The 18,936-nt window shown below is 37.7% G+C and overlaps 1 protein-coding gene across 1 annotated transcript in view; it reads left to right on the forward strand.

Moving 5' to 3' along the window:
• The window catches only part of LOC126375874 (bicaudal D-related protein homolog), a 151,896-nt gene extending 134,515 nt beyond the window's left edge, over positions 1 to 17,381 (forward strand). Inside the window, exons 8-10 of the mRNA XM_050022951.1 lie at positions 11,686 to 11,838; positions 12,369 to 12,473; positions 13,045 to 17,381. Of these exons, the coding sequence (XP_049878908.1) occupies positions 11,686 to 11,838; positions 12,369 to 12,473; positions 13,045 to 13,173 (387 nt within the window). The 3' untranslated portion in view covers positions 13,174 to 17,381. The remainder of the gene's footprint in view (positions 1 to 11,685; positions 11,839 to 12,368; positions 12,474 to 13,044) is intronic.
• Positions 17,382 to 18,936: the final 1,555 nt, after the last annotated feature.

The raw sequence follows: 18,936 nt of genomic DNA on the forward strand, positions 1-18,936 counted from the left end.
GAGGAAGCAAGAGAAGTGTGTCAGGATCGAAGCAAATGGAATTCTATAGTCTCTGCTTACCCCGGTGGGAAATAGGCGTGAGTTTATGTATGTATGTTAAAGTAAGAGCAATTAATTACATAGTACATAGCATGTAAGTTATCTATTGCTATTTGTAATTTTTTGACATTAGCTACGCATTTATTACTGACTGCGGCGAAGCAAAAAGGAGGGTAATGTGTTTGACCGGTTTGACTGCTATGTATGTATCTATACAGGGTGATAAGGGAGATGTGTTGCTGTTGCAGTTTCTTGTCATTTCTTCTCCTCAGCCATAACACCTTGCGAAATGACGTAAATTCAAAAATGTTACATTGACCTTCAACAAGTTTATCCATGATAATTACGTTGAATAAATGATTCTGATTTCTGATAGTGACATCGTAACGAAATCTTTGAGGGATGATTCAGATTCCGAGTTGATATCAAGTGGAATTTTCCGTTTATCCTCCTGTTGTAAATCACGAATTGTACTCAACTTGGTCTGCTACCTAAGTATACATATACAGCCTATATACATCCCGCTGCTGGGCACAGGCCTCCCCTCAATCTACCGGAGGGGGTATGGAGCATACTCCACCACGCTGCTCCAATGCGGGTGGAGGTGTTTTTACAGCTAATAGCCGGGACCAACGGCTTAACGTGCCCTCCGAAGCACGGAATCATCTTACTTTTTCGGACAATCAGGTGATTCAAGCCTGAAAAGTCCTTACCAAACAAAGGACAGTCTCACAAAGTGATTTTCGACAATGTCCCCATCGGGAATCGAACCCGGACCTCCAGATCGTGAGCCTAACGCTTTAACCACTAGACCACGAAGGTTGTTACCTAAGTATATTGACCTAGAATGTTTCAATAAACTCAAATAACATGAAACCGCACGTTTTATAACGAGATCGCAACGACCGATCGTTCACAGTATAACACTGTTAAATTGAAAAACGGTTGTGGTCGACAACCATTCACATTACCGATAACCGATTTCACACTGCCGGGTTGTTTTGAAACTATTGTTAAAGAGCACTGACCTTTGAAATCACGTGTGTAATTGATTATCGCCTTAATAACAACAGCCATGGTGTGGCGGTTAAAGCATTCGGCTCACAGTCAGGAGGTCCGGGTACGATTCCACATTGGGACATTGTCGAGATCACTTTGTGACAGTTCTTTTTATGATACTGAAAGCTGAATCACCTGTCTGTAAAGTTGATGCTGTGCTTCGGATGACACGTTAAGCTGCTATTTATAAAATTAATGAAGTACGTATTTAGGCATTATATGAACTAAGTCAGGGTCCTCTTCTTCTCTTCTATCGTGTGGGTTGTGAGGTGGATGGCCAACCTCATCAACCCTGGAGTCAGGGTTATTATTGAGCCGCCAAAGGCCCCTGACGTGACTCAAGTAACGACTACGTACTTACATCAGTAAGTAGTCATCATCATCAGCCGTACGACGCCCACTGCTGGGCATAGGCCTCCCCCAAGGATCTCCACGACGATCGGTCCTGCGCTGCCCGCATCCAGCGGCTTCCCGCGACCTTCACCAGATCGTCGTTCCACCTTGTAGTGGGCCTCACTGAGTGTCGTCCGACACGTGGTCGCCATTCTAGAACCTTTCCGCCCCAGCGGCCATCGGTTCTCCTCGCTATGTCGCTCGCAGTAAGTAGTAACCGGGACCAACGGCTTAACGTGCCTTCCGAAACACGGATCACGAGCACGGGTCCTCTTGCGACTCAATTATTACCATGACACCAGGATTGGTGATGCTAGTCACATTCACTTATTGACCTTTTTGCATGTTTTGTGATCTCAATTCAAATAAGCCGTTTTTTGTTGCCCTTAACCCGTTATATGTCCCTTGTAGAGCACGAGTGTAAAAAAATCAATCATCAGGGTCACGAGTGACAAGTGACTACTTTGTCACGAGTGACTATTTTGTTACGAGTATCTTTTGTGATGCACGTCCGCTATTGGCCACACAACGGTATCAATGACATTACAATTTGGTAACGATGTTAACGTAACAATCTTTGAAAAAATAAAAAAAATAAGAATCATTTTAGTACGCCTCCTGCAGAGCTAAAATGCGCAGCGTGATAAAATTTCGTCACAGTCGTTTTATCTATTCTGAGGGTATAATTATGTCGTTTTATCGATTGTTGCTAATATGTGAACAAAAATCACTTTGTGATTCCTAGTTAATAAAAATAAAAAAAAATTGCATTAACAATAGTGTACATTTAGAACTAGTAGCTGGAGTATCCTATTAAACATTACTATGCTTAACCTTTTTTTTTGTTTGTATAACATAGTAATGCCTGTGCCAGGAAACTCATAGCAGACTCGCTCCTTCATAGCAGAGGTTATACAAATAAAAAATAAAAAAATGGTTCTGTAAAAAATATAATAGGGCATGTATAATTAGTAGAGAATTCTAATGTTTAATTCGTTTATAATATTAATGTTTAATTTATATTTGTACGCCGACTGGCAGATCACAGCGCTCTAACCTATATATTATGTAAGTATAACAACCTACTCTACCTGTGTTTCACAAATAAATCAATTTGTATTTGTAAAATAAACAAAAAGACACTAAGTAGGTGTAACAAATAATTGTTATTGTTAGTAGAGAGAGAGCATGTAAGTACGTGCGTCTGAGTGTGCTAGTTTGGTTAGGACACAGGCTGATCGATCACCTGATTGTCCAAAAGCAAGATAATCCGTGCTTCGGAAGGCACGTTAAGCCGTTGGTCCCGACTATTACTTACTAATGTAAGTATGTAGTCGTTACATGAATCATGTCAGGAGCCTATGGCGGCTCAGTAATAACTCTGACACCAGGGTTGATGGGGTTGGTAATCCACCTCACAACCCACACGATAGAAGAAGAATATGTGAACAAATATATATACTTTATAGCACACAACATGCAAAACAAGTTTTACACACATGGACGAAAGACCTAAAGCCTAAACAAGTCATGTCGTTCTGTCAAAATACGAACAGAATCACGTGCCACACATATTAGGTTAGGTGAGAGCCTTCAGCGCTCCCCATTTGTCCGGCCAAGTAGAGCCATCTGCGGCAAATCTACAATAAGTGACGTCAAAAAAAAGCATGTTAGGGAAAACAAACTTATCGATTTCGACAAAATTTATTGAATCGATCGATAATTTTATCACGATACGCGTGTTAGCCCAGCAGGAGTGGCTTAGTTATTGTTAAATTAATACTATCGATCTGACCCGGTTTACCCTGGGCACATTATTACCCTATAATCTTCATGAGGAAGAACTAGAGCCGTGGTAGCCGAACTGGAGGAATACTTGACTCTCACTGAACGGTCGCAGGTTCGAACTGGGGTTCGAACCGTGCCGGGGCACGGGCCTTAACCAATGATCTTTTATGAATTCGTCTTTAACGGGCATAGTGGTGAAGGAAAACATCGTGAGGAAACCTACACTCCCGAGAAATGCCTTTCGGAGGTATGTGACCTAACCTGTATTGGGCTTGTCAAGTATGGCTACTTGATGAGGTTAGGTTAGGTTAGATTTAGTATGATCCTAGCACACCAATTTCATCTTATTCTGATAACGCTTACGATCGGGACGAATTTTAATTTGAAGGAACAATCTTTTAAAAAAATACGGATATCCAAACAAATATAAATATAAAAGAAGTAAAATGCAATAACGCAGTACCGCTAGCTTCTGATAAAATCAGAACGGTTTCTATATTACGGCTTTGGAACACAGACTTTTAAGTGCTAACTGTAGTAGCATCGAAGCTATTTAATAACGTTTTCTGTAGTGTGAAACGCACCACAAAATCTCTACAAAATTTTGGAATTGCAAAAATACTCGAAAGATCGCGATAAAAGATTTATTTGTTACCAGCGACCCGCCCCGGCTTCGGCTTCTTTGGAAAAAAAATAAATTATTTACGACATCACATTAAAAACCTCAAAAATAGCAGTATTTCGCCACTATTTAATGGATGTTATTATACATATAAACCTTCCTCGTGAATCACTTTATCTATTAAAAAAAACCGCATCAAAATCCGGTGCGTAATTTTAAAGATTTAAGCGTACTTACATAGAGATATAGGGACAGAAAAAGCGACTTTGTTTTATACTAAGTACAGTTAGACTATAAGGAAATGTCAAATCCCAAAACAAATCGTTCCAAATTCAAAATGTTAAAAGATTTGTTGATGATATCTTTGAGCCCGAGTCAATCTCTTAAGCACCTAAGTACATCGTAGTGTTAAGTCCCACATTCTTCGAACAGGGCTAAGTATCACAGAGTTTCAATGAAAATATAAAATTACAAATCAAATGAAATACACTTTATAGCACAGAACTTAATACAATACAACTTGGGGGCCTTTTTGCTCTAGAGCAATTTCTTCCAGGCACCCACTGCCAGGAAACAAAAATTTACTAGACAAGGAATTAATTAAAGTAAACTTAAGTTAATATAAGAAATACTCTATTTATTATAATACATATGCATGCATGCATGCATCATCAGCCGTACGACGCCCACTGCTGGGCATAGGCCTCCCCCAAGGATCTCCACGTAATACATATATACCAAAATATACCTCACCGTAATCTAAATATATGAATTGCTTCAATGTGGTCTTTTTATCCCCCCAGATATAACGAAAAACGTGACAGACAAGTGTCTAATAAGCTTAAACAAGGATAAGTCGACTAAGCCGCATTTTAGACGGTGTTTGAGGTGATTCTAATGTTTTTGTTGTAGCACCAGCGTACCGCGAAAAGCTGGTAGATAGACTTAAATGTCGCGTCAATAATACACGTACAGTCATGAGCAATATAATGTACCCACTTTAGGACTCTGTCGCACTAACATATTTAACATTTAGTGAGACTTACAGTTCAATTTGTCAAAAAAGTTAATGTGACATGGTACCAAAGTGATATTAATGCTCGTGACCGTACCGAGTATATTGCTTATCTTAGATTGGCTTCTATATAACACCCCAGTCAAATACCCTATTGTAGACATTTAAAAGTGAAAGAAGTTCCGCAACATTTATGAAACAATAAAAAATGTAGGTCGTGTCGTATCAGGAGGTGAAGGATTTGGCGGGAAGAAGAGAGGAATGGCGATTATTCCACCGACAAGAGCGCAGCTCTTAAATAAAGAGAGAGAGCCACATCCGTACACGAAAGTAATAAAAAAACTAGCAAGCATGTTTTTTTATTAGTTCTTAGTAATTTTTAGAGTCCGGTTTTAAACTTAGACTAAAGTATTTTTTGTAATAAGACCTTTAAAGTCGAATTCAGTGGTTAAGAGCTTGTTCACACTAGCGATTTGCGTGCTCGCCGCGTGCACGCCACGATGTCGCCGCGTGTACGACGCGATCGATCTCGCCTCGCCGTGAAATCGCTAAAAAATCGCTGGACAAATCGCTAGTGTGAACAGGCCCTTAGAGCCTGATCCGGGATCGTTCACGTCACTACGATATGAGTCAAGAGATCTACGAACAAAGTTAACAAGTATTTTAATTTTTCATAAAAGGATTTGTATATTTCTCTAGAATACTGTTATTTAGACATCCCTATCTAGACCAGACCATAATAGCAACACCAGACCATAATGGTAACACAAAGAAACGAGATCACGTTTATTGTTTTATGGTCGAATAAGGCTGAGGTCAATCGATTTTGACCATGGCTGAGGATAACCAGGTACTATTGCCAGGCTGTGTGGGTTTGAGTGGGTGGTTCGTTACTTTGTTAGAAAATTCATGTTGTTTTGGTTGATAAACCTACCTACCTACCTATGTATGTCACATCGACACGATACGATCGTCACGATAGATTGTATATGACATCGTGAGGAAACCCACATTCCCGAGAAATGCATTTCGGAAGTATGTGACTTCACCTGTATTGGGCTGGTTTACCTTTCGCGGGTTGGAAGGTCAGACAGATAGTCGCTTCTGTAAAAAACCGGACCTGTCAAATCTTCAGATTAGGAAAGTGGACCCTGTGGAAAATGGTATAATGCTGGGGAGATGTTTGACCTAACTACCTATGTCATACTTAATAAGTATTAGAACATATATGTATAACGCCCCCTTATAGTGAAAACCACATAAGCACCTTTTTACAAAATCACAAAAAAAAAACATTCGTATTATGATTTTTGTTAACAAAACCTCGCAATAGTACTTGGATTTATACAAGCTAGTTTAAATCCAAGTACTTAAAAAAATAATGTCTTTTTTTTCTTAGGTTTTGGCTTCGCGCGGCTTGCGCATTTGCCACAGACAAAATAACCTTTGTACGTGTATTGTTTATTTGTGTTCTATTTTTAAATAATAAATAAATAAAATAAACAAATGGAGTATTGTTGAAGCAAATAACATTAGAATGTGATTATAACGCATTTAATTTTAATTACTTAATTCTTTTTTTAAAAAGACGCTTATATTTTTTTCACTATAAGGCGACGATATGTAGGTTTTAATACATATTATTATGTATGTGTAAAATAAAATAAGTAGTCGAAGCAAATGGAATCCCATACTCTGCTTGCCCCGGTGGGCAATAGACGTTAGTTTATGTATGTTTATGTGTATGCCGCTGCGCTGTAAAAGTTCATGGGTAGTTCAGGTTATCGTCCGAGGATCTGCAGCCGCAGTGACGTCATACGCTCGCGTGACCAGGTCAACGACCCTGCCCAGTTGGCTGATTACCTTTATGCTAGTGTATTCGAGTAGTTCAGAGAAAAGGCGATTAGAGGTCGAAGTTTTGAAAGAATATGAATTGATCGGAAGTACCTTATACCTACTTAGGTACCTAATTAAAAGCTCAGTTGAAAAACGCTCGATTCTCACTGTCCAACACGGACTTGAACCGATGAATTGGTTTTCGAATTCCTTTTTAGATCATAGATGACTATTACGTGCACAGAGGTGAAGTAAAACATCGTGAGGAAAACCCACATTCACGAGAAATTCGTTTGGGAGGTACATGACCTAACCTGTATTGGGTTGGTTTTCCCTTCGCGGGTTGGAAAGTCACACAGGCAGTCGCTTCTGAAGTGTAAAAACTTGGACATGTCAATTTCCAGTAATCATAGCAATAGGTATTGTTTTTTAGATGAATTGCTTCGATGTAGCCTTTTTAACTAAAGTCTTACGAGGTTAAAAATTAAAACGAAAGCTTTCTTCGCTTGAACTAACTAATTAAATTAATCAATTATTTAATCACTTACCGCAACGAGATTTTATCTAAAATAATAAGAAGTGACAGCACGTACTTAGTGCAAAACATCGATTTGGCAAACAATCTATTAGAGTGAATCGATTTGACTCACGCTCTAATTGTAAGGTCATCATCGCGAAAGTGGAAAGATGACCCTTATTATGTCATTTATCTCCATTTCTCTTTCAAGACGCTTATGGCATGATTGGAAAAGGTCACGAAATGACTACAGGTCATATTGTGAAGAATAGAGCTGTCGCAGGTAGAAATTGGTTAGAAAGGGCACAGGTTAAACCACAGAATAGAAGAGGTTGGAAGGGCTAAGGGGGCGCGTCAAATAAGAGGTTGGAAGAACCAACAAGTACGAGTGCGTACATGTATAAAATTATTAAAAAAGAAAAAAAGTATTGTATACTAAGCAAATAGCTCATACTGCAACTTTTTAACTCCAGTCATCCGCAAAATCTAAGACACAATGCACGGAAAAGAGTACCAATCAGCTCGCGATACCAAACACTTCAGGGCCCCGATACGGACTCCGCCGGCGTGGTCGACGATTTCCCCCATTCAGCGCTTATCTCTATCGACCCGCTAGGGTCGATTAATTCTTTCAAATATTTTTCCTCTCAGACGACGCCCTGAGCCGAGGTTCGCGCCCAACTGGGCACCCTCAGGCCTGTTGTCTTAAACGTTGTACCGGGTGAGAGCCTTCAGCGCTCCCCATTTGTCCGGCCAAGTAGTTAATGCCATCTGCGGCAAATCTACAATAAGTCACGTCAAAAAATAAACATACATACATACATAAACTCACGCCCGTAGTCCCTAATGGGGCGGGCAGTGCCACAAGTAATCAAAGACAACTTGCAGCTGTTGATACGAAGTCCTAAGCTGGATATGATGAACCTTTCAAAAAAAAATACCACAGATACACTTCTCATCAAAAAAATCGAAACACCTTGCAAGTTTACGTTTTGTCAGGATTATCAGAAAAATGTGTACATTTAGGAATAAATGTTAAATGTCGTTTAATAGTGAGTAATATGAGCTTATCAAATCTTAATGTTAATGTTCTTTTAAATGATTTTTTCATAGGTTTCGTATTTTGTTAAATGAGTCATTTTTATTCCGTATGGAGTATAAAGGAAATGGATAAAACAACACACGTAAATGAAAAAAAAAGCTAAAAAACGTTTATTTAATAACTTGTATTCCCTCCCCGAGCTCTAATTACTGCTTCCATACGGTTCTTCATCGATCGGATGAGAGTCACGATCACATGCTGTGGTATAATTATTGTCCCATTCCTCTTGGATTGCATCTTGCAGCTGGCTAAGTGTTTCTGGGGCAGGATCTCTTGCTCGAATTCGTCTCTTTAATTCATCCCACAGATGTTCAATGGGATTCATGTCCGGGCTTCTTGCTGGCCATTCCATAATAGAGATATCGACTTCGTTAAGATAATCTCGTACGACGCCCGCGGTGTGAGCCCTAGCATTGTCGTGCATGAATATGAAGCCGTTGCCAATAAAATGTGCATAGGGCATCACATGAGGCTCGAGACACTCTTCGACGTACCGATGACAGTTTAGTGCAGGCAGACGTGGCCCAGACACGAAAGCAAGCTCTGTCTTACCGTCGGCGCTGATTCCTCCCCAAACCGTCCACGAACCGCCACCATAGCTGACCTTTTCTTCAATGCAGCATTGTGCATAGCGTTCTCCGTCTCTTCTGTAGACCTTGTTCCTTCCGTCGTTACCATACAGCATAATTTTACACTCATCAGAAAAGAGAACTTTGCTCCACTGTAGGTATGACCAATTTAGGTGCTCACGTGCAAAGTTAAGGCGCGCTCTTCGATGGTCTGCAGTTAATTTCGGCCCATTTGCTGGCTTATGCGGTACCAGTCCACGATCCTTCAACCTTCTTCTAATTGTAGAGTCACTTACAGCCACCCTTCGTACAACACGAAGCCGCTGCTGCAGTTGAAAAGCGTTAAGGCGTCGATTTCTTAAAGAAGTTGTTACAATAAATCGATCATCTCGCTCAGAAGTGACCCGATTCCTGCCAGATCCTGAACGGCGCGTGAACAAACCAGTCTCCCGATAACGTTTATAGACTCTATGAACAGATGACAGGCTTAGATGCAGTCTTGCAGCCACAACACGCTGACTAAGGCCAGAATCCAGCAATGCCACAACTTGGGCGGCTTCTGTGGGCGAAGTATCCATACGTTTTAGAAAAAAAACCTTTTTTCAGACGTCCCAAAGTCACAGTATTGAAATAAAAAACAAAAAGTTTAAGGATAGGCGCCAATTTTTAGTTTTTAAACGCTAAATGTACTCCAACCCTAAACACACATTTGTCTCAAAACAGTGATTCATTTCGTTTATAAGATAAACAAATGAAATTCTAATTTTGAATTTAGAATTTTCGCTTATTACTGTAATGGCCAAACTGCCAGCTATACATTTATGTATTTTTTTTCATCGTATGAATTCTTTTTTGTGTTAAATTCGGACAGAAACAATGAAAACGGAAGTGTTTCGATTTTTTTGATGAGAAGTGTATTTCTATTCTGAGTCTGAGAGCCGAACTAACTCAGCTTTAATTTAACGTAAGTACCTCTAGACCTACATGTAACAGGGGGTTTTAAATGCTAGTATTGCTACTTGATATTCGATGGCATTGCGGACTTTTTTTTTCAGTAGAAATCAAAAATCAAATCAAATGCATTTATTGTATAACTATAGGTAAACAAATAGCAGGCCTTATGTTAATAGTATGACATTATCTATAAAAAGAAAGTTTCAAGTCGCAATAAGCTCCTTTTCTAGATTAATTGCTTCAATGTGGTCTTTTTATAACCACAGTAGGCTAAACTAACCCAACATTCTTTCATTTAACAATAAAATGTCTACAAAATCTACAATTTAATATGCAGATTACATTACATACAGCCTAGTCTAAATGTTCTATTTCTAAATATATTTGCATATCTGCTTTCCCGCTAACGTCACAGCTTTAAATGCAACGGCTGACGCATCATACAGCCACACTAAGGTCGTGAAAGTGCCAACCTTGTATACAGCCTTTTGTGTCCTCAAGGCCGAGCCTTTACTCAGACCTTACTCTAAAAATACTGAGATTAAATAATTTAAATGACCTCCAAAAAGGAATAGTCACGTATACTTAGAAAATGTATTTTTTATCTGTTAACGAATTAATTTTTAACGCTAGCAATGACTCTCTGGTCACTCACCTCATGTAAAAAAAGATATTGTATTCTGTGCCTAGATTTAATAGAAAGTCTGAATTAATTCGGATGAACGTGATTGGTACCTATTTTAGGGTAATTTAAGTATCTTCTAGGTTTATTTATTTTATAACCATGATGATTGTGTCGAGACACAACATAAGAAAACAACCATAATAAATCCAATACTTATTAGTTTATCTAAGTAATCGCTTTTTATCGATTCATACTTCACTTTATGTGGTTTTTTCGTAGTCTTAGGTTTTTTTGTATTTTCCTTGAGCAATTTAATCCTTATAATAAATGTATTTTTTTACTTGTTTTACGGAATATCTAGAATATACTCATTTAATTAAGTATCATACAAAGCAAAAAAGATGAACCCATTCAAAATTGACCCAAAAAACGAAGCAGATAATTGTTCACAGCAGTAAAGACCTTGAAAAAAACGCAATAAAACTTGGAACATTATCATAATCTCACCGTAATAAGAATGGTAAGAAAAAAAAGAAAGTGGGCCAGTATGAAACATCGCGTGGTACTCAACCGTTTGAAAGAAGCAAAACATTAAGCTATGTGGTAGAATTTAATGTGAGAACCTCTTTATTGTTTATAATAATTGGGAGACGTAGTAAAAGTTCATCAGTTAATTATGGGTTAGAGAAAGCGCATTATCTGGTTTATCGTTCCATCGTAATTTAATTGTCATACTTACGTACCTTTAATGGATGGTCAGAGACAAAAATAAAAACATTATAACCCGCATTAAGACCCATATTGTTTTTTTTCTGACTTCGACTTCAAACATCGCCTAATAAAAATCCTTTTTTAGTCTATTTGGGTTCATAAGTTAAAAGTCCAATCTGTGAGACATTATTTATTGAATAATAAAATTCGCGCACACGCATCCGATACAAAACCATAAAAACCACAGAGAGAGATAGAGCACAGACAAAATTATTATGGCCGCGCACACGCGCATAGCGCATAGACAAAGCGGCGGTAATGACTACTGGCGGAAACGCCAGGGCCTCTGGTCGCCCTGAGGGGATTGTCCAATGAGGTTTCGAACACTATATTTTTAATAAAAAAAAAAAACATTATCTCTAACATGACCTAACTCGTGATTTTCCTTCTTCCAGCTGTCAGTGGCTGAGGTGGAGCTCCGTGCAGCTAACGAGGAGCGTGACAAGCTGCTAAATGATGCTAACTACAACAGTCTGCAGAATGACGAGGCTGTATCCCGGGCTAGACAAGAGAGGGACGAGGCGATTGAGAGGAAGAAGGTGGCCGAGGTAAGTTTACCAGCGGGGTCTGCACGGGTGGTGGTGTAGTGCGCGGCGCAGTATCTACTGCGGGTTTCGATGAGTAGATGCAACCAATGCTGTATGCGTAGATATACGTCGAGTCTACAGATATTGGTTGAATATCGCGATAGCCTTCGCGCCGCGCGCGACAACGTACCCGTGCTGCGGCTTTAGGATAGTATGTATTCTCTGATAATTTTTGTAGATTCTTTGAGGATGTAGGCTAGGCCTTTGATTTAACTAGGTACCTCGCTCTGATGGCGCCATAGTCATGTTCAGTTGTCCGTTAGCATGAAGCTCACAAGACGAAGTCATTGCTTGACGCGACCAAACTGGAAAGGAGGTTGCATTACAACAAAGGATCTAGTTGATTCACATGAATATCAATGGGTGAGGTAAATCAATTACTGTCTTCGGCTAAGTCAAGTAAAAAAGACATTAACATTTATACCATAGACACTCATCGTACATACTTTTACTAAACTGACGTCTGATTAATCCATTCTATGAATTTGCAGGTTGCCCTAGCGAAGACCCGTGTGGAGCTGATGCAGGCCAACAGTCAGCTGTACGAGGCTGTGCGTCAAAAGATCGATCTTGGGCAGCAACTCGAGCAGTGGCAGGTGTGTATCTGTTCATACAATCATCATCTCAGGCCTTTACATCTTTATCAGATGATTCAAACAGCGTTCATACAATACACAATTCTTTATTGCACAAAACGAACATAAACACAGGAATACAAATTAAGCAAACATTCAAAACCCGACAATATATCTACGTCTATAAGATGGCCGTTTATGTATCTCTTTAGACTTCTGAGATGAATCATGTAGCTATCCTAACTGATATTCTTCAAAATTATTATGATGATATCTTGTACATCTGTCTTCCATTAACTCCTGAGGGTTGTGACTTGTGTGTTGCTATTTTGAAAACGTTAAGAGTTAAGTGGATCTCTCAGTCAATAACTTTGAACATTTTACATTTCTATGTAGCCTGGATATCTCTTGAAGAATCGCTTGTCATTAAATACTCAAAGTAATTCAGCAATCATAAAATAAAACTAAAATATAAACTTACTTCGGATATACGATTAAGTAATTATCGTCTCCGCAAATGAATCAATACTAAATCAGCGAGAACAATTCCGGTAAATACTAGATAATAAACGATTTCCATTTAAACTTACAGATGGACATGCAAGAGCTGATTGATGAGCAGATGAAGCACAAGCTGACGAGTCAAGAGAAGCGGAGGAAGCTGCCGGAACCCGTCGCGCCGACCAGGACCGCCCGTATCCTTGGATTTTTTCAGAGATGATCTGTTGTACCCAATTATTCAACACACGTGAAGCCATAGACCTAACTACCATATCAATCTACCTAATTATATCAAAACAATACGACACACTCTCACTTTCCGCTGCCGTTTTATATTTAATTTTGTACAAAAAGAATTTTAGGTTATATGCCCTCGCGTCCGCCATCTTGTTCGGCACCGACGCGTTCACAGTTGCAGCGGTTTTCGGGTGCGTTCTAATTTTATTTTTAAAACCGTGTGATGTAAAAACACTTGCAGTGATATTTAGTGTCTTTATTAGATTGTTAATTGTAACTATACGAGTACTTTTGATTATTTTACACGTGTAAACTAAGCGAATTAGTCGGGTTTTTTATTCTTGAACGATTTTTATAGGACAGTCTACTGTTACGTGCTCAATTTTAAGCAAACCCACCAGTTTTTGTATTGTAATACGAATATGAACCTGACTACACGCTTAAAACGTATCAAAAGCATTACAAAAGGTATATACACCTTAGCTAAAAAACACAGGAGAAATAAATAAACATAGGCATTTTAAATATTTGCAATATTTTTCAAAATATTTTTGGATTGGTTAGAGAAGACTTGGTACAACAGATTTTTATACTAGTAACTAAGTAGCGCTTTTTAGAAGAATATCAGTTTATATTAATATTGTTCGAACGACGTAGATATCGACAGAATCGAATGGAATAAGTTTTTCAAGTGTAACTTTGCGTTAAAATATAGGTAGTTGCGTTAAATCTTGGTACTGGGTGCAATTAGGTCATGACCTAGTTTTTATACTGTTTAAAGCACAGTTACACTTGACTAATATGCAGGTAATATTTGCTTTAATATTTACGTATATACAAAACACTAATAAAACACATCGGAGAGAGTAATTTTAACAATTCAGCCATTTAAAAATTATACCATTTCGGATACTAACCTTTCCATTGCTTTAATATTGTACATAATATTACATTCCTTAAAAAGAGATTATATGCAAGCACCTAAAGTATAGTTTTAGGCATTTTTATAGTATGTATTTTTCACTAAAGTGATTTCGTTGCACTACTTACTAAATTAGATCTTAAATGCAAAACTGATCATGGATGTTTCAAGTCTGTGATCTCTATGAGAAAATTAAAACCTCGCTAAGATACGAAAAATAATGTAATTTTATAAGCTTTTTAATAAACAGACGGGCATTATTGGTGCTAAAAAAAATTAGTGGCCATTTTATGCCATCTCTAAAAAAGAGATACAAACTTTTTTGCATTTTAAGAAAAAGTAAATTTAGAATGGCATTGATTTGGCGGGATTTTAGTTTTCTACAAGCTTCACGTACCACGTTATGAAATAGTTGTTTTAAATAGCCATATTATTAAAATTACGATTTTATCAAAACAAGAACGAAGCATGATCTGCGAGAATTTAGAATAAATAGTAAATTATATTCAAGTGTCAACTTGTAAATTTTTCACGAATAATTATGTATTTTATTAAGTGATATTACTGTTAGATAATGTTTTGCAATAACTTACTTACGTAATTTTATGCTGTGCCTTATAAAGTACCTGGCCTAGTAAGTGCCTTTAAAATTGTCAATTTTAAAGAAAAATAAGAATCAATGATTTACAACAACGCTCGTAATGAAGAAACCCCTTTGATGTGTTACTTCGCTCTATTTATGTAAGTACTTAACTTACTTAAATGTCTAAAAATATATTTTCCTAAGTAAATCTAATCGTGCTAGTGAAAACCAAGGTGCCTAACTAGGAAACAAATATACATTATAAAATACCTTACATGTACCTACGGCAGTGACGTCAGAACTGTAGTGCTTATAAAATAATATCAGACAGGAAACAGTCAAAGTTGGTCATTTTGTCCGCTTGGGTTTTTTATTTCTTTTGGCGCCACTAGTAACTAGGTACTGTAGTGTATTCATTATAATCTGTGGATTTTAAATCTAGAGTCCGCGCCACTAAATAAGTCCTGCGGGTGGGGGCGCTGACGTCACAGTACCTATCTGCCACATCTGCATAGAATTACCCATAATAAATGAGTGAAGTGAAACCATCGTCGACTGCGACATAAATTGAGGCGATCTTAAGGAAGATCTCAAATTCACCGCAAAATCGGTATTCTTCGAAGTCGCCTCCACCTTAGAATCTCGAGTTTACTCCAGTGAAGTTGAGAAAGGCCTGACGTCATTATTTTCGTGTTATTTTGTTGGCTGTATGATTATGCTCGGCTCCAGTGAGTAAAGTCCTCAAGTTGAGGACGTATATATCAACTTAAAATACCAAAATGCCCAGCTGAAGCCGACTCGAGTGGAGTTACCGAGTTAAAATTTTAAAATCCGCGGGACTTGTTTCGTGACATGTAACCCTTAACTGTAACACTTTACCTTACGGTCTTGATTGTGAGAATATTGATAAACTATAAAAAGTACATTCTAATGATTCTAATGGACATCTGAATCAAAATATGTAATTAACTAATTTTATTGTCACACCTAACGGCACAGTAAAATGTAAGTACTTATTTAATTATTTCTTATTTTGTACATTCAACATAAAATACATTTTGTCTCTAAGCAGACATTTCGAAATATTTTATTTAATTTATTATTAAGACTGAACTAATTATTGAATTGTAAAATTATTATTGTAATTCAGACATTGCAAAATAATTGTAAATTTTTATTTGATTCGTATTGCAAAACTTAATGGTTGTTTTACAATAATATATTATTTTTTTGAATGCACAAAACAATAGCGTGGTTGCAGGAGCAAAATATTAAGGTTGACTGTAAAAAAATGGTAGATATTGTATCTTTGGTAATTCCGGAAAATGGTATTATATCACAGATTTTCATTCCAAAACACTGAGAAATCTGATGGTACCTAACTATGTTTCTTAAAGTCAAATTCGGAGTGGCAAGTAGGTTCCCGAGTTGAAAACTACTTCAGTGGTATGGAAAGAACATTACCTACTTACATAAGAAAATAAATAAATAAATAAATATTTCAAGTAGGTACACTTACACCATCAATGAAAAGACGACGCCCTGGGTATAGGTTCGGGCCAAATTGGGCACCTTAAGGCTTGTTGTCTTTAGTTTTTGTACCGGTTGCGAGCCCTAAGCGCTGACCATCCAACCTTAGAAGGGAAAACCAGCCCAATACCGGTGGTAAGCTAAGTAGGTTTCCTCGTGATATTTTCCTTCACCGCTGAGCACGTGATAATTATTTATAATCGAAACATGAATTCGAAAACAAATTCGAAGTTCATTGGTTTAGGCCCGTGTTGGGATTCGAACTTCCGACCTCATAATGAGAGTCAAGCGTTATTCCAACTGGACTACCACGGCTGCTGAGGCAAACTGCAATAAGTGAAGAAAAAATGTCATCAATGGATTATGCCACTCGCTTCAATTTTACCTGAAATATTTTGTATCATGTAGCCACACTGCCTTATTTTATAATAACTGTGAAATTATAAATGATCTCGAATTTGGCAAATAGCTGAACCGAGAAATGTATTATGTACTTATCTATTTACTTAAGCATATTTTTTCTTAGTCATTCCATATTATATTATTTCGTTTGTCATGTTTTCGCATTACCTAAATAAATACATTAAAGCCCTATTCTGCCCTATTTTTCCTTTAAAAAAAAAGTAACATGAAGAATGCTACACCGACAATAAATTAATGATGATGATGAAATAAACGCGCACCCATAATCCCTATTGCGGTAGGCAGAGCAACAATTCAAACTTTCTTGATATAAGCAAATTAAGTAGGCTCTTGAAGACGGATAATGCAAAAAGTAGATTGACAAGTCAAGTAAACAGGGGATACAGAGCATTCTCCACTACGCTGCTCAACTGCGGGTTGGTTGAGTTGATTTTTCACAATACAAAAAAATTAAATATGTTAGAAAAAATCTGTTGCTACAATACAATACAAATAGTTTATTGTTCAATAGAACAATTCGCAGCCTTATTATTTATTGCAGACCGATACTTGTAATGCAGAAACTCGACAAACATTTAACTCAATTTTAAACCCTAACTACATAAGAATACTGTGCAAATGTACTTAATATAAGCATCTCCCATAAGTAGGTACTTAATGTAACTTAAGATAAGATCTAAACATGACTAGCTACTTAAATCGTTTGTGGAATTAATAAATAAAGCAAGAATTTAATTTTTTTGTATAATTTCCATTTACAGTCATGATCAATATCATGTACCCACTTTAGAACCCTGTCGCACTATCATATTTGACATTTAATAAGACTTATGGTTTGATTTGTTAAAAAAGTTAATGTGACATGGTTTCAAAGTGTATACATATTAGTACTCGTGACCGTACCTACACATGATAGGTCCTGTGATGCACCGGCTTGCTTCTCAAACGGGAAGCTCGAACCCCGGTACCAGATTTGCCACAATGAGTTATTAATTTAAGTGCAGTTTTCAGTAACACAGTTGGCTCGACCATTATAGACGGCGATACGGCTCACCACCTATCACGTTGGTCCAACAGAAAGCTCGGTGAGGTGTGGGTACGTAGTTCATCTTGCGATGGACTTACCTCTGACTACTCTGGATACAGTCGTGACCATATTTTGTGTTACTTAATGTCTGAAAGACGATTCTCACACGACACCGCGCACCGATGCTGTTAGCGGTCGGCAAATCAGAATCTTTCATTCAACGTAATTATCATGGATAAACTTGTAGAAGGTCAATTGTAACATTTCTGAACTTATCATTTCGCAAAGTGTTATGGCTGAGAAGAAATGACAAGAAACTGCAACAGCAACACATCTTTTAAATCAATGAGGGTATACATTACTTATAAGTTATTTAATAACTAGAGGAACACATTCATTCATTCTTCATTCACACACATTGACTTGTATGTCATCCGCTGATGCCTTAAATAAGCTTCTATCCTTCTATCTGTTACTCAAAACAGTCATTTGCTAGAGCAAGAGAGCGTACCGCACGCGTCAGAATCGACAAGGCGGTGGAAAACGATGACGCTATCAATTCTGACGCATGCGATCGCACTCTCTCGCTCCAGCAAAATTAAATGACGGTTCTGAGTATCAGAAAAAGACAGAAGTGTCACTTGACTGCTGTAAAAGCGAACGGATGACAGCAACACGTTTCATTCGTTTGCCGATAGTTGTCGGAGCTACGTCGTGTTCGACGAGTCCTGAGTGGTTCGAATACATATTGTTCAATCCTATTTATTTGTTCTATTTCCTATTCTCATACACTTTTTTCCATATTAGTTTAAGGTTTTGGTAAATTAATAAATTGTTGTGTCCATGTTTTTTTTAATGTTTACTTCTGCGTCTTAGAGAAGCATAAGAAAGTGCGATGAGGCGCTACCAGCTGTAGTTCAACCCTAATACAAAGCTGTTCAAAGCATGGCCTAAGATGTTTTTTGCGCCTAACCGTTCAAAGTGAGCAAAGTTCTAGCCCTTGGTTCTGGCCCTTGCTTTTGCCCTTGGTTCTTGGTTGCTCTATGGACTGAATGCTTCGATCATCCAATAAAACCTCAGAAACCGAAAACAGAATATGACAATAAGTACTTACGTTAATAAAAGAAAAGAAAATAGAAGACATTTAATAAAAGAAAGTAAATAAAGCTCCGAAAATATTCAAAATAATATTGACAATATTTTGTGTCAAGCGAGTTCGGAATTTTGAGAAGTTTGCTTTGAATTTGTAGGGATCTTTAAA

This window comes from Pectinophora gossypiella, chromosome 20 (genome assembly GCF_024362695.1).
Source record: "Pectinophora gossypiella chromosome 20, ilPecGoss1.1, whole genome shotgun sequence".
Classification (NCBI taxonomy): domain Eukaryota; kingdom Metazoa; phylum Arthropoda; class Insecta; order Lepidoptera; family Gelechiidae; genus Pectinophora; species Pectinophora gossypiella.